This window comes from Dryobates pubescens, chromosome Z (assembly GCF_014839835.1).
Source record: "Dryobates pubescens isolate bDryPub1 chromosome Z, bDryPub1.pri, whole genome shotgun sequence".
In the NCBI taxonomy this organism is placed as follows: Eukaryota; Metazoa; Chordata; class Aves; order Piciformes; family Picidae; genus Dryobates; species Dryobates pubescens.
In genome coordinates this window covers 32,842,087-32,855,618 of record NC_071657.1, presented here as the reverse complement: position 1 = coordinate 32,855,618, position 13,532 = coordinate 32,842,087, and the positions used below count along the sequence as shown (strand labels likewise).

The 13,532-nt window shown below is 42.7% G+C and overlaps 1 protein-coding gene across 3 annotated transcripts in view; it reads left to right on the top strand.

Annotated features, from left to right (window-relative positions):
- SHC3 (SHC adaptor protein 3) overlaps nucleotides 1–13,532 on the top strand; it is a 67,055-nt gene that overhangs the window by 28,148 nt on the left and 25,375 nt on the right. For all 3 annotated transcript variants that reach the window (XM_054177893.1, XM_054177892.1, XM_054177894.1), the window contains one exon: nucleotides 12,407–12,470. In XM_054177893.1, coding sequence (XP_054033868.1) covers nucleotides 12,407–12,470 — 64 coding nt within the window. The remainder of the gene's footprint in view (nucleotides 1–12,406; nucleotides 12,471–13,532) is intronic.

Genomic DNA, 13,532 nt, shown 5'->3' with positions numbered 1-13,532 from the left:
ATTTAAGAGCTCAGATGGGAGCAAGACTGAGAAGCCCTCCCCCGTTTCCCCTCTCCTCTTTTCCAATAGAGAGAAAAAAAAAGGAAGGGGCCAAATCCACTAAGAAATAATTTTGGAGTTGGTTTGGAAGTAGAGAGGAAAAAAATTTTCTCTAAACAATATATATATATGAAGCACAATAACAGGAAGGGTTCACAAGGGTAAGGAACAAGGATGGATGGGGAAAATAAGAATGCAACACCAGTCCTTTGAAGAGGTGCAGATGTAGCAGGGAGAGGACCAGGCTTGACCATGTGGCAGAAAAAGCAGGAAGCCAGAAGTGGTAGCTCTCATCCAGGCAAGGCAGGAGCCAAAAAGAGAGCTAATGGCTGCAGTGTCTTCCTTTTTATAGGCTTGCTGGACAGGGAAGGGGAGTGGAACAGACTAACTCAGTTTCCCAGGGGTAAAACCCCCTCCAGGGAGGGCAATGCTCTCACAAGCCCTCCCCCTGCCTTGCTTGCAGGATGGGCATAACCCATCCTGCAAGCCACCCCTCTGTTGCACTTCCACTCTCTTGTCACAGCCCCTTCATCCAATCATGCCATATGGTATTCAAATCCTTGATGCAAGTCCCTATGTATCCCAGTTTGCTCTCTCTCAGGGCAGTCTCTCCCTCTCTGGTGCTGGTCAGTGTAGGTGGTGTTTTATCTGGGCAGGGATGTGGAGAAGAATCAGGAATCAGTCCAGCTTTGAAAGGGAAGGAAAAATCGGGAACAGTCCATTGCTGTAGGGACATCAGGAACAGGTGCAGGTGAGATGACGCAGGAGCTCTCTGGATTGGTGTGTGGTGTGTTCATGTTGAGTGCTGGATGCTAGGCTGGTATTAAGCTAGGAGAGAAAAAACTTTGAACAAGCTATAATTATTATACAGTGATTATAATACATTGATGTGTGTTGCCCCCTCTGAGTTCATCCCCTCTCAGCCAGAGTCACGTTCCGCTGTGGGATACACTGAACGTCCCCAGTTTCTAACATGACCCAGTATGTGTGACCAGGCCCTTCAGCAGAGACCACCCCTCGGGTTGGTTAGCCCCCACCAGCAGGAAGGAAAACACACACCAACTTCTCCAGAAGGTTTTTCTCAGCAATCACAGGAACTCCATCTCCATCCACTGTTTGCAGCAGGTCGGACTGGGCAGGATCAACTCAGTTCACAGATTCTCTGCTGTTCACTAACCAAGTGGCTTGAGCTAGGTGTCTTTCCCAGTTCCTTAAGGTTCCACCCCCCCATGGCTTTTAGGGTGGTCTTTAGCAAGCCATTGTAGCATTCAACCTTTCCTGCAGCTGGTGTATGGGATGGGACGTGGTAAATCCACTCAATCCCCTGTTCTTTTGCCCAGTCCCTTATGAGATGGTTCTTGAAGTTGGTTCCATTGTCCGATTCAATCCTCCCGGGGGTGCTGTGTCTCCACAGGACATGTCTCTCTGGGCCCAGAATAGTGTTGCAAGCAGTGACATGAGGTACTGGATAGGTTTCCAGCCACTCCGTATTGGCTTCCACCATGATCAGTACATGCTGTTTGCCATGGTGAGACCAAGGAAGGGTGATGTAGTCTACCAGGCCCCTGTGTTCTTATATTTTGACCACCTCCACCCATACCACACAGGCTTCATGTGCTTAGCCTGCTTAATAGCAGCACAGATGTCACACTCATGGATAACCTGTGAGATGGCCCTCATAGATATGTCCACTGAACTGTCCTGAGCCTACTGGTATGTGGCATCTCTTCCTTGGTGGCCAGAAGTGTCATGGGCCCAGCAAGCTAAGAACAGCTCACCCTTGTGTTCCCAGTCCAAGTCTATTTGGGAGTTTTTAGCAGCCAGATCTGCTTGGTGGTTCTCTGTGGCTCTGCTCTTGGGGATGTGTGCATCAATGTGTTGCACCTTTATTGGCATCCTGTCCAGGCGGGCAGCAATTTCTTGCCACAGGTCAGTGGCTCAAACAGGCTTCCCTTTTCTTTGCCACCCATTCCTCCTCCATTCCTTCAGCCACCCTCACAAGGCATTGGCTACCATCCAGGAGTCAGTATAGAGGTACAGCACTGGCCAGTTCTCCTGTTCTGCTATATTCAGGGACTGCTGGACAGCTTTTACCTCTGCGTACTGACTGGATTCCCCTTCTTCATCCCTTGCTTCTGCCACTTGCCTTTTTGGGCTCCAGACAGCTGCCTTCCATCTCTGCTTCCCTCCTACATGCTGGCAGGACCCATCTGTAAATAGAGCATAGCCCTTCTCATTGTCAGGAAGATTGTTATATAGGGGAGCCTCCTCAGCATGGGTCACAGTCTGCTCTGGTGGCATTCCAAAGTCAGCACCCTCTGGCCAGGTGGTGATCACTTCCACTATGCCAGGGCATTCAAAGCGCCCCATCCGAGCTTGCTGAGTTATCAGGGTCACCCACTTGCTCCAGGTGGCATCTGTGGCATGATATGGGGTTGAGCCTCTCCCTTTGAAAATCCAGGTCTGGACTGGAAGCCTTGGAGCTAGAAATAGAGGTGACTCAGTCCCAATTACCTCAGAGGCAGCCCAGACACCCTCACAGGCAGCCAGAATTTCCTTCTCTGTTGTGGTGTAGTTGTCCTTGGAGCCTTTGTACCCCTTACTCCAGAAATCTAGGAGCCTGCCCCTGGTTTCACCAGGAGCCTTCTGCCACAAGCTCCACATAGGACCATTCTCACCAGCCACAGTGTACAGCACATTCTTAATCTCTGGTCCAGTTTCAACAGGTCCCAGAGCCATAGCATGGACCACCTCTCATTTTATCTGATCGAATGCTACCTGCTACTCAGGTCCCCACACAAAATAATTTTTCTTGTCACATGGAAGAGAGGTTTCACAATTTGGCTGTACCCGGGAATGTGCATTTTCCAGAAGCCCACAAGCCCCCAAAAGGACTGTGTCTCTTTCTTGTTCGTGGGTTGCACCATAGTGGCTACCCTGTTCACCACCTCCTGAGGGATGTGGCAACGGCCATCTTGCCATCAAACACTCAGGAACTGGATCTCCCTGGCAGGCCTTTTTACCTTGCTTCTCTTTATGGCAAATCCAGCCTCCAACAGGATATCAATTATCCTCTTACCCTTCTGGTAAACTTCCTCTGCCCTCTGACCCCACACAATGATGTCATTGATAAACTGCAGATGCTCGGGGGCTCCACCTTTCTCTAAGGCAGTCTGGATAGCTTCATGGCAGATGGTTGAGATATGGACCCAGCCCTGAGGCAACCAATTGCATTGGTACTGTACTCCCCTCCATGTGAAAGCAAACTGTGGCCTGCATTCTTCTGCAATGGGAATGGAGAAAAAGGCATTAGCAATGTCACTTGTGGCATACCACTTGGCCACCTTCGATTTCAGCTTGTAATGGAACTCCAGCATGTCTGGCACAGCAGCACTGATCAGAGGAGTCACTTCATTCAGGCCACAGTAGTCCACAGTCAGTCTCCATTCCTCATTTGCCTTCTGCACTGGCCATATTGGGCTGTTGAAGGGGGAGTGAGCCTCGCTGATCACCTTCTGTCTCTCCAGTTGTCAAATCAGTTGGTGTATGGAGTGCGGAGAGTCTCTGTTAGTCCTGTATTGCCTGCGATGTACTATGCGAGAGGCGAGAGGTAACTTCACATCCTGCACCTTATGGCTGCCCACTACGGAGGGGTCATCTGACAGCTCGGGCATAATAGACAGCTGTTCTTTCCCTGCAGTCTCTACAGCTGCCACCCCAAACACAAGGGAAAGAAGAAGTATCATTCCCTTTTTTCAGTTCAGACATGGAGGTCTTAATCTCTTTGATGATGTCTTTAGCCATAGTTTCTATGGCTGAGATTAGGGGTTTCTGATTTACATTGTCCTCATATTCCTCTAAATCATTAGCAAACTCACAGACAGTTTTAGGGCTTCCATCCTGTCCAGTCAGGGGTATCCCTCCTAATGTGTGAGCATGTTATTGAGGTGCACCCTGGGTGAGTTTCTTTACAAAGGGTCATCTCAGGGGCACCTCATCTGGGTCAGAAGGGAGCTGGCCATCCCCATAAATTATTTCCAGCACAGCAATCTGTTTCAGATACTGAATGCCCTGTTCCATAGTTGTCCATCTAATTGGGGCCCAGGGTAGGTCGTCTTTTGAGCGGTACCAGCTTTTTATGGCATTGAAGGTTCTATACAGAAAGAGTGATTGCCCATTGGAATGGGCTGCCTGGGGAGGTGGTGGAGTCGCCATCACTGGAGGTTTTTAGGAGAAGACTTGACAGGGTACTTGGTGCTGTGGGTTAGTTGCTTGGGCGGTGTTGGATTGGTTGGACGCGATGATCTTGAAGGTCTCTTCCAACCTGGTTTATTATATGTATTATATGTATTATATGTATCCAGGCCCAGAAAGTGTGTGTTCCATTGAGTTTGGCTAACTCTTTGTCCAGGGAGCCTAAAACCTTTGCCTCCCTTTTATCCAGGTCCACCATGTCTACCCTCTCATCCCAGCATCTCAGGGCCCAGCTTAGTATTGGCTCATCCTCTTTCTGTGCATAATCCAGATGAGTTTGCCTTAATTCCTTTCTGGGCAGAGATGTAGCAGTTACTGTTTCCTGATCTGAGTCCTCCTCATCCACTGCTGGGTTTTGCAAGGTGCTAGGCCCTGCAGATGTTCCTTCCTCACCATCTGCACTTGGAGATGATTTTTGCCTTCTTTTCCTGCATGTGGTGACAGGTGCTAGAGAAACTGCATGGGCAGGAGTATCAGGGGTTAAATGTGGAACGGCTGGTGGTGGGGCAAACCCTTGTGCCTGGGGCTCAGGCTGAGATCTGGCACACTCATTACAACCCAACCCCTCCCTCTTTGTGTTTGTACAGTGCTTACAATGCTCACAGCACACCCAGACGGTTGTTAGAGCTTACAGACGACTGCCTTATCACTCTCCAAAGAGCTCTTAATGAATTAGCTCTTCCCCCACCCAGCATGGTCACAGCAAATACCCCTATAAGCATTATATTTAAGCATATAGAGCATATTGTAAAGTAAGGCAATTTTCCATCACAGATATTTTTATCTACCCCCTACAAAATGTTGGTTTTGTAGCTTGTTTCAGGAAGATTTCCTATGTGAGAGAAGTTACCACTGCCAGTAAAATTCAAAGAATTCATGAGGTACGTGCCCAACTGCACTGGTAAAGTTTTTATCCAGTTGAGCAGCATCTCTGTAATTAACCACACCACATGGTAATTTATTCATTTGTAGATATGGGTCCAAAAGATCCAACCAAAGACCCATGCAAAAGCTTGGAACATCAGATTCTTCAAAATTGACATCTCTACTTCCAATCCCTTTCTTTCAAACAAAGTATTACTTTCCAAATAGAATATTAATTTCCAAGACTTACATTGGAGTGCCAAAATATTATGGTGGTTTGAGCCTTAACTGGGATTTAAGAGCATAGATGGGGGCAAGACTGAGAAGCCCTCCCCCGTTTCCCCTCTCCTCTTTTCCAATAGAGAGAAAAAAAAAGGAAGGGGCCAAATCCACTAAGAAATAATTTTGGAGTCGGTTTGGAAGTAGAGAGGAAAAAAATTTTCTCTAAACAATATATATATATAAAAAGCACAATAACAGGAAGGGTTCACAAGGGTAAGGAACAAGGATGGATGGGGAAAATAAGAATACAACACCAGTCCTTTGAAGAGGTGCAGATGTAGCAGGGAGAGGACCAGGCTTGACCATGTGGCAGAAAAAGCAGGAAGCCAGAAGCGGTAGTTCTCATCCAGGCAAGGCAGGAGCCAAAAAGAGAGCTAATGGCTGCAGTGTCTTCCTTTTTATAGGCTTGCTGGACAGGGAAGGGGAGTGGAACAGACTAACTCAGTTTCCCAGGGGGAAAACCCCCTCCAGGGAGGGCAATGCTCTCACAAGCCCTCCCCCTGCCTTGCTTTCAGGCTGGGCATAACCCATCACACATGTCCAGTCACAGAAGACAGTTCACCACCATTGCATGGGGTCCTTTTTGAGAAATGCAGCTTGTGTGTTTATGAGATGTCATATATCTTATGGGGTTATTCAAAAGGGCGATGTTAGAAATTTAATTCTTTAATAAAAAGTTTTGTAAGATATTTATCTCCAAAGTTCTGCTTTAGACATAAAGCCAACTAGAGGCTAGAGAAAAATATTTATTAGACTAAATTTTTTAATTTTACTTTTGTTAGGTTTCCTGTGCCTTCCTTTCAAATACGTGCTATGGGGTAGTCTTTGAGAGAGAAGAGACTATAGTAAATCACCTGAGGCTGGACCCCATTTTGGAGGTTACTGTGATCCTGATTTAGGAACAGAAGACAGTTTTAGTTTCTCTCTCTCCATTTCCCTGGCTGTTACTAGAATAAACAGGAAGGATTACAAGGATAATAAACACACATATATATATATAAATAGATAAGATAAACCATTGTAAAGATAAGAAAGGTGGAAAAGAGACTAACTGTCATAAGAGAAGTTAGAAGATTGAGCTACCCAAGAGGTGTAAATCTATAAGTACTTTTTTTTTTTGTATCATTGTCTTTGCTCTTGGCAGATGGAGGATTGTGCAGAAGGAAGGCTTTTGCAGGCATGCATTCAACACCAAGGTTTTGTATAGCCCTATAAAAGCTGCAACCAGAATTTTAAGATACTGACTTTTTGAAAGGTACCCCAAATTTTGGACCAAGATGGTCAGAGTGTAAATAATGATTGATTGCAGATATATGATTGTGCTCTCAGCAGTTGGCGGAGCAGCTGTAAGTCTTTTTGACACTGCTTGCTGATGGCACACGTTAGCCATATCTATAAGGAAAAAATGGATACTTTTGTGCCAGTTTGGCTAAATATGAATCTGACTGTGCATACAGAGTGAAGAGATTGATCTAAACAATGTGCTACTGGATGAACAGTCTTCTTGTACATTTCTAGAAATAAGACCATTTTTTTTCAGAACTACTGTATTGGAAGAAGTCGTCAAGATCAGTAAGAAGAATGAAACTGAGTTTCTGAAAATCATTTGCATGTTATAAAAGAAGGGACAAGCTGTACTAAAATTGCCTCAAGTATTCTTTAAAGTTACATTACCTGTAAATACTGAGAGCAGAGATGTGAGTGTACCAATGGATACAAAGTTTCTTTGGCAGTAAAATCAAAAGGGTCCTATCAAGTATGTTGACTTCTCTTAGCAGACTGATGTCTCACATTGAAGATGCTGGAGCATAAGAATACAAAACACTGGAGAGACTGCATACTGCACAGTAAATACTAGATATGTACTAAATAGCATGCCATGCTCTTAAGTCTAACAGTTGCCAAAGCCAGCCTTTTTACTGTATAAACTTATTCAATAAACCAAAAATGAAGTTGGCCAGCTTCTTTTCATCTTCTACTTGTAGATTTCCTACACGTGGCAAAACTCTGTTTCAAGAAACAAGATAAGGAGCTGAGGGGAAGAAAAGGAGTAGTCATCATCTCCTTGCTCTTATGACTGATGACAGCTTGCAAACCACGTCTTCAGATGTTGCCTTATTCCATAAACCTTCTCTTCAGGCTTTCCATCACTTTTGTCATCAAGACAGACTTCACTTCAGTCAGACTGGTGTGACAAATGGCATCACTTGGTCTCTGAACCACTTTCGGAGGGAGCTCCCATAAAGGGGTATTTCCTGCACGTTAATGCAGGAAACATCCACACCCAGCAGTTAGCCTCCCCTTATTCAATCTTATCCATTCTGTTGTCTTTAGCTACTTCTGAAGCCCTACATCTTCCAGACATGGTCAGTTTGCTGGTTGGTGTTTAAAGTTCTGTAAAAAATAATATACTGATTTAGTCTTCAGAGCTTGTGAATGTCACCTGTACTTCTACAAGAAGCACATGCTTATTCTGTTTGTTTTGCAAATGAACAGTTATTAAATGGATTTCTAACAATGCACCTTTGGCCTCTGTTTTTGTATTTTTCAGAAGCAAGGTGGGTAAGGGTTTTTTTTTGGTTGGTTGGTTGTTTTCTGTATATATATTTATTTATTTATTTTTTTACTGTAAACTCTGTTTCTCCTCAGCAGATACCAGTACATTTGGTAATGGTTTACAAATTATTTTTAAAAATTGGCAAGGATCTAATACTGTTAAGAAGTAACTAGGAGCCTCCTGTTCAATTCTTCTGGACATGTCATGCTTTCACTAAAAATGTTCATCCTCCGATGTCTGTTTGTTAATGTGTGAAATCCTACCCTTTGGAAGTGGCAAAGATGAGCCTAGGAATTATAGGATACTAGAAGATATTAAGAAGGGAATATTTGTAGGTTTTACGTCTTGTCACAACTATAACCACAACAAGAGAAGGTATCCCATAAAGGGATGAGGTTTCACAGAAGAACAGATTTGCGTGGTCAGAGTAAAATGTAACTAAAGCTATGAAGAATATCAGGGCCTTAGACTTTTTAACTGAACAAAATGGCAATGTAAAATATTATTTTTTTTCTGTCTGAGAGAGATGTCAAGTCACTTTAAAACAGACTAGGTCTGCCTCAGAAAATAGATATTGACAATTCTTCATTGGATACATTTTCATGCTGAAATTGTATTGAAAATACACAACATGTTTTTTGCCAAGAAAATTACTCCACAGTATGATCATCTGCAAAGCAGAAAATACTCTTGGACAGATTTGGAACTCAGCATGAGGTCCCTACTGCAGACAGTGCAGTAGCTAATTTTACAAGAGATAACTACACTGGTATTTATCAGAGCCTTGCTAATGAGACAGCATGTGGCTTAGAAAGGTGTAATGTGCATCCATGTCACATAGCTTGCTGAGTGGAAATGAAACAAATGTAGTCACATCCAACTTTTTTAAACTCTGCAACTGTTTAGCCATGCAGATGTGTCCAGAACTTCTGCATTTGCCTTTCTTACACAAGCATTTGCATGCGGAAGTCAGGTAACAGCATTCTTAATCTAGCAGCAGTATATTTCTGGGCTTGATTTGTGGCTCAGGTGTTCATGCTGCAGAAGCATTTGCAAATTTTGTTTGCTGTGAAAGAGCTTATGTCTGCCCTGTGCTGCCTGGGAACAGAAGACAGAAAAAAGTCTTTAGGGATCTCATTTCCACGCTGTCAGGCTCTTTGTGTAAAGACCCTCCGAAACAATCTAGAATATTCTAAACAGAGACATCCAGGAACCTTCCCCTGGCAGAAGTGCATATCTGTGAAGGTATTCAGCCATCACTTTTCTCCTTTTTGTCAGATATGTCTTTATGACTCCTTAACTCCCAGGTCAGAAAACTATTGTGCCTTTTGTTGCGGGTACACAAAGAGTTGCTGCCAGAGTGCTCTGACTTTGCCTACACAAAATTGCTCTATGAATATTTTTTTCTGAAGCTCCCAGCATTTCCACCAAAAGCGTTGTTAACTTAAACCTTGGAGCTGCTTGTGTACATTTAGTATTCACAGATTTTTAAAAAATCTAATTTAAAAGAATTGTCAATTTTAAGTTCAGATGTTCTGCCTCATCTGACATGTATCTCAATGAGCTGGCACCTTTCCTAGGCCCTTCTCCTCACTTCCAGTCTTTCTGGAGACATTGGAAACACCAAATTCAGGAAACACCAAGGTATTTTACTGAAAAGGAACTGGAAAATTTGTACCCTTTTTTTACAGAGTGAGAGGGTGCATATCCTAGGTTTTGAGTTGGTTACTGGTTTCCCCATTCTGCAAAGGAAGGGTGTACAAACATTTACCAAGGCTACCTTGCTAATCCTTTGCTCTGGGCTCCAGCCTTTTCAGCTGATGCATTCCCTCACCTACACTCAAGTGGTAGTTTTGATCAACAAGGTCCTTGAGTTGGATGGGTACATTGAGTAACGCACTTCATGTCTGATTATCAGGAGCTGGCAGGCAGAAAGGCAGAAGAGGTCGTAGGAAATGCACTACAAATTCCAGCCTAATGTGAGAAAAATTATGAGCTTGTAAATATTTTTTTGTCAAGTGTGGTGGCCTGAAAATTTTATTTACGTCTTACCTGCACTGTTGTGCTGCTAGAGGCAGAATACAGTGGAGGCAAATAGGAAGATGAAGTTACTGGTAAACTTATCCCAAAGCAGAGTTCATATATCTGAAACAAAAGTCCTTTTTGTGAGAAGCAAAATTCTGTGAGAAATCTGAGTTGGACCACTGGAGGTGACAAACATGACAAAATGTGGTGGTGCCTTTGTGTCATCAACTTGCAGCCAAGACAGCAGTGGGTTCAAGACATCCAGAGGCCTGGTTTTCCCACCCCATTTTCTCCAAAGGATTTGATCCAGTGTGAGAAAGATATGGGAAACCAAGAGTTTTAGCTCAGAAACATGTCTGAGGAGGTGGTTCTGTAATGTCTGTTTGCTTTTCCTGAGTCAAAGAAGGGTGTTTCTGATGGCGAATACTATTTTTGTTTTGTGATTACATTTTAATGAATAACCTATGTCTGTCACAGTATGTGATGCTTGTCGTGCTGCATTTCTAAGATTCATTGGAGCTGCCTTTTAAAAGAATTTGATTTTTTCCTGCTCTGTAAGAAAAGTTAGTAGTGACTTTAAAACACTTGTTTGGGGTCAAAGAAACATTGTGATAAATGTGGGAAATAAATACAAGCACTGAACTGTGAAATGGAGTGCTGCTGTAGTTGTGATGGTCTGGGGGCATGTGCAAGGCAGGCTTTGTAGTGAAGGCCAGTTTGATTACATGAACAGATGTAGCTGGAGAAAGAAAAAAAGGAAAAAAAAGAAAAGAAGGAAAAGACAAGGTGTGGGAACAGCCAAGCTCTCCTGTAGACCTGAAGAAAAGATTGTGTGTCTGAAAGCTTTTTTTTTGCTCTCTCTTGCTATAAATCTGATGCTTCTTCAGAGTGACAGGACTTTAAACCTGTTGCAAGGTCTATTCCATCCCCACAACCACCCAGCTCCAAAAAAATAATATATTCATTCATTTTTTTCAGGTGGTTCAAACTTTGAATTGGGCCCTAGGTAAAAGCACTCAAGGCATAACTATATAGAGTGATTACTGATTGCAGCCGAGTAAATCTGTGACGTTTTCTGAGCCACTGTATACCGAATACTGACATGTATATGACATTTCCCTTCTGACTTGCTTGTTGATCCTGTGCATTCACCTAATGCATAGCTGAAATATCATCCTGCACATGAATGGCATAAAATCAAAATAATTTGTTTTTATCAAGGTGATGTTTCAAGATTTTGATTATTTTGCCTTTTATTTATCTTGTAGCTCCCATTCTGTTTGCTCTGGGGGTATATATGTATGTTTTAATTTATTTTTTCTTAAAATACATGTTATTTGCATGGGTTTAGGCCTAAATATAATGTGCTGTTATTTTCACTCCATGTTCAAAATGGTATAACAAGATTCGATGTCACCTTTACTGTCTCTGTACAACTTACTATTCTGCCTTACAGTATCAACAAGATAGGTCTATTACAACTTTGTAGCTAATGGAAACAAGAAGGTCTCTGCGTGCATGGGGAGCAAATTCTAGATACTGACCAGACTGACTATTCAGATGATAAATTGTTAAATACTGAAAGACTCTAGAAGATCTGTGCACTGTGATTTTAAGTTTCAATTAGCATACAGTTATACTCCCATGAAAGACTATGAACTGAAATTCAATTTCAGGATGCATTGATTTCATTCAACCAGAGTGCAATGGAAAGGGTGAAGCAATATAGGAAAACTGAAGCAAAATGTCAATGGCATTGATTTTCCTTTCAGTATAAAAACAGGGTCACAAATAAATTATTCATGTAGTGTTGAGCAAATATAAGCCAAAATGCTGTACTTTGCATGTATTGTATACAACATGCATGTTACCAGGAATGTCTTAGGGTTCTGATAGTATCTAAAACCAAGTGGCTTGGAAAAGCGCACAGTACAGTAGTGAGAAAAATTGTAGTTACTACCCCTTACATCAGAAGAAGTGTTTATAAAAAGGGTGTGAAGCAATGCTGTAATTAAAGACTATGTCAGATTTCTCATGGCTTAATAAAGTACCAAAATGAGACTTAAAAAAAGGCCTTAAGACAAGTACTCTAGTTTGTGGTGAGAATAGGTCTTCTTAACAGTGCAAGAAAGTATCTTTTGTAGTTCTCAAGATACGTTTTTTCTTACATTAGCATTGACTAAGTACTGTCTTCCGCTTCATTCTGAAGCAATCTAAATTTGAATGGAGCCTGGATTAGCCTTGAGAAAGGAGCTAACTGACCATCTTACTGTCCTCACCTATGAACAGAAATACAGGCTGAAGCTGTTCTCTCCCAGAGCATTTCAAATATAATGAAGAAACTCACACGTTCATTTACTATAAAACCTTCTTCTGTCTCTTCAGGGAAGCAATCAGTCGTGTTTGTGAAGCCGTGCCTGGTGCCAAAGGAGCCTTCAAGAAACGAAAGGTATTTATCTTTTCTTGTAGCACAGCTACTGTATTTTCTTAGAGCCAAGGCACAGGAGGCAGGTGACTTTAAAGCAGTTTTGAGAATTGCATATCATTAATCTTTTAAAGTATTGGCTGTTTTCACCCCTTGTATACTGCATTTATAGGCATCCAAAAGTATAAATACACCTATGATAAAGATTATGGCTTACCTTTAGGTTCCTACTGTAGAAACCCCCTCCTTTTCCTTTTCTTTCTTTTGTAGGTTGCAGGTGGAAGACTTAAAATAAAGATAAAAGGCTGACCTTTTTTTGTAAAATGCATGAATAAATTGTGGAAATAGGTACTGGAATCTATTGCAGAGGACAAAATCATGCAGTTTTGAAAGTGACTAGAACTCTTCTTGGAGCACAACTCTACCGATGACAACTAATTTTTGGAAATTAGTGGTTTTTGGAAACAGAGAGAACGTACTAGGTGATGCTCTGTTCTCTGTCTTCTTTCCATAAACACCTATGGCCAGTGTTAAGTAGCCAGACGTGGTGGTGAGTCCAGTGGGCAGTGGCCTGACATGGATATTACCATGCTTCAGTTCTTGTGTGGTGGGATCTGCACACAATGAGTGGAGGAAGCCTCTGCTCAACTCCTGCACTGACTGCTCTCAACTGTCTTGCACTGCCTGCTCTTCCAGGGGCCTGCTAGCAAAGCTGGGATTTAATGTGAACTAGCAGAAGGAGTAGAGAAATCAGTTAACTATAGCCCTTGTCTGGTTTTGAGCACGGGAGGCGAATGAGCAGGTGAAGGAAAAGATGTGCCTGCTTCTCCAACTGCTCTATCGCTCAATCATTTAGGCAGAATTGCAGCAGAAAGGGATGGGATGAAATGCAATTTGTTTGCAACAGAGAATATTATCCTGGTAAAATAAGGCATATGCAACAACATATTGCCTCAGTGTAATTGGAAATGACGGCTGTGGTTTCTCCCCCCACCCCCCAGTTTATCTCATTGACATTTCTAAGTTCTCTGGATTTTGTTTTTAGACTTGCAAGTAAAGAGGAAAATATATTTCTCTTTGGAAAGC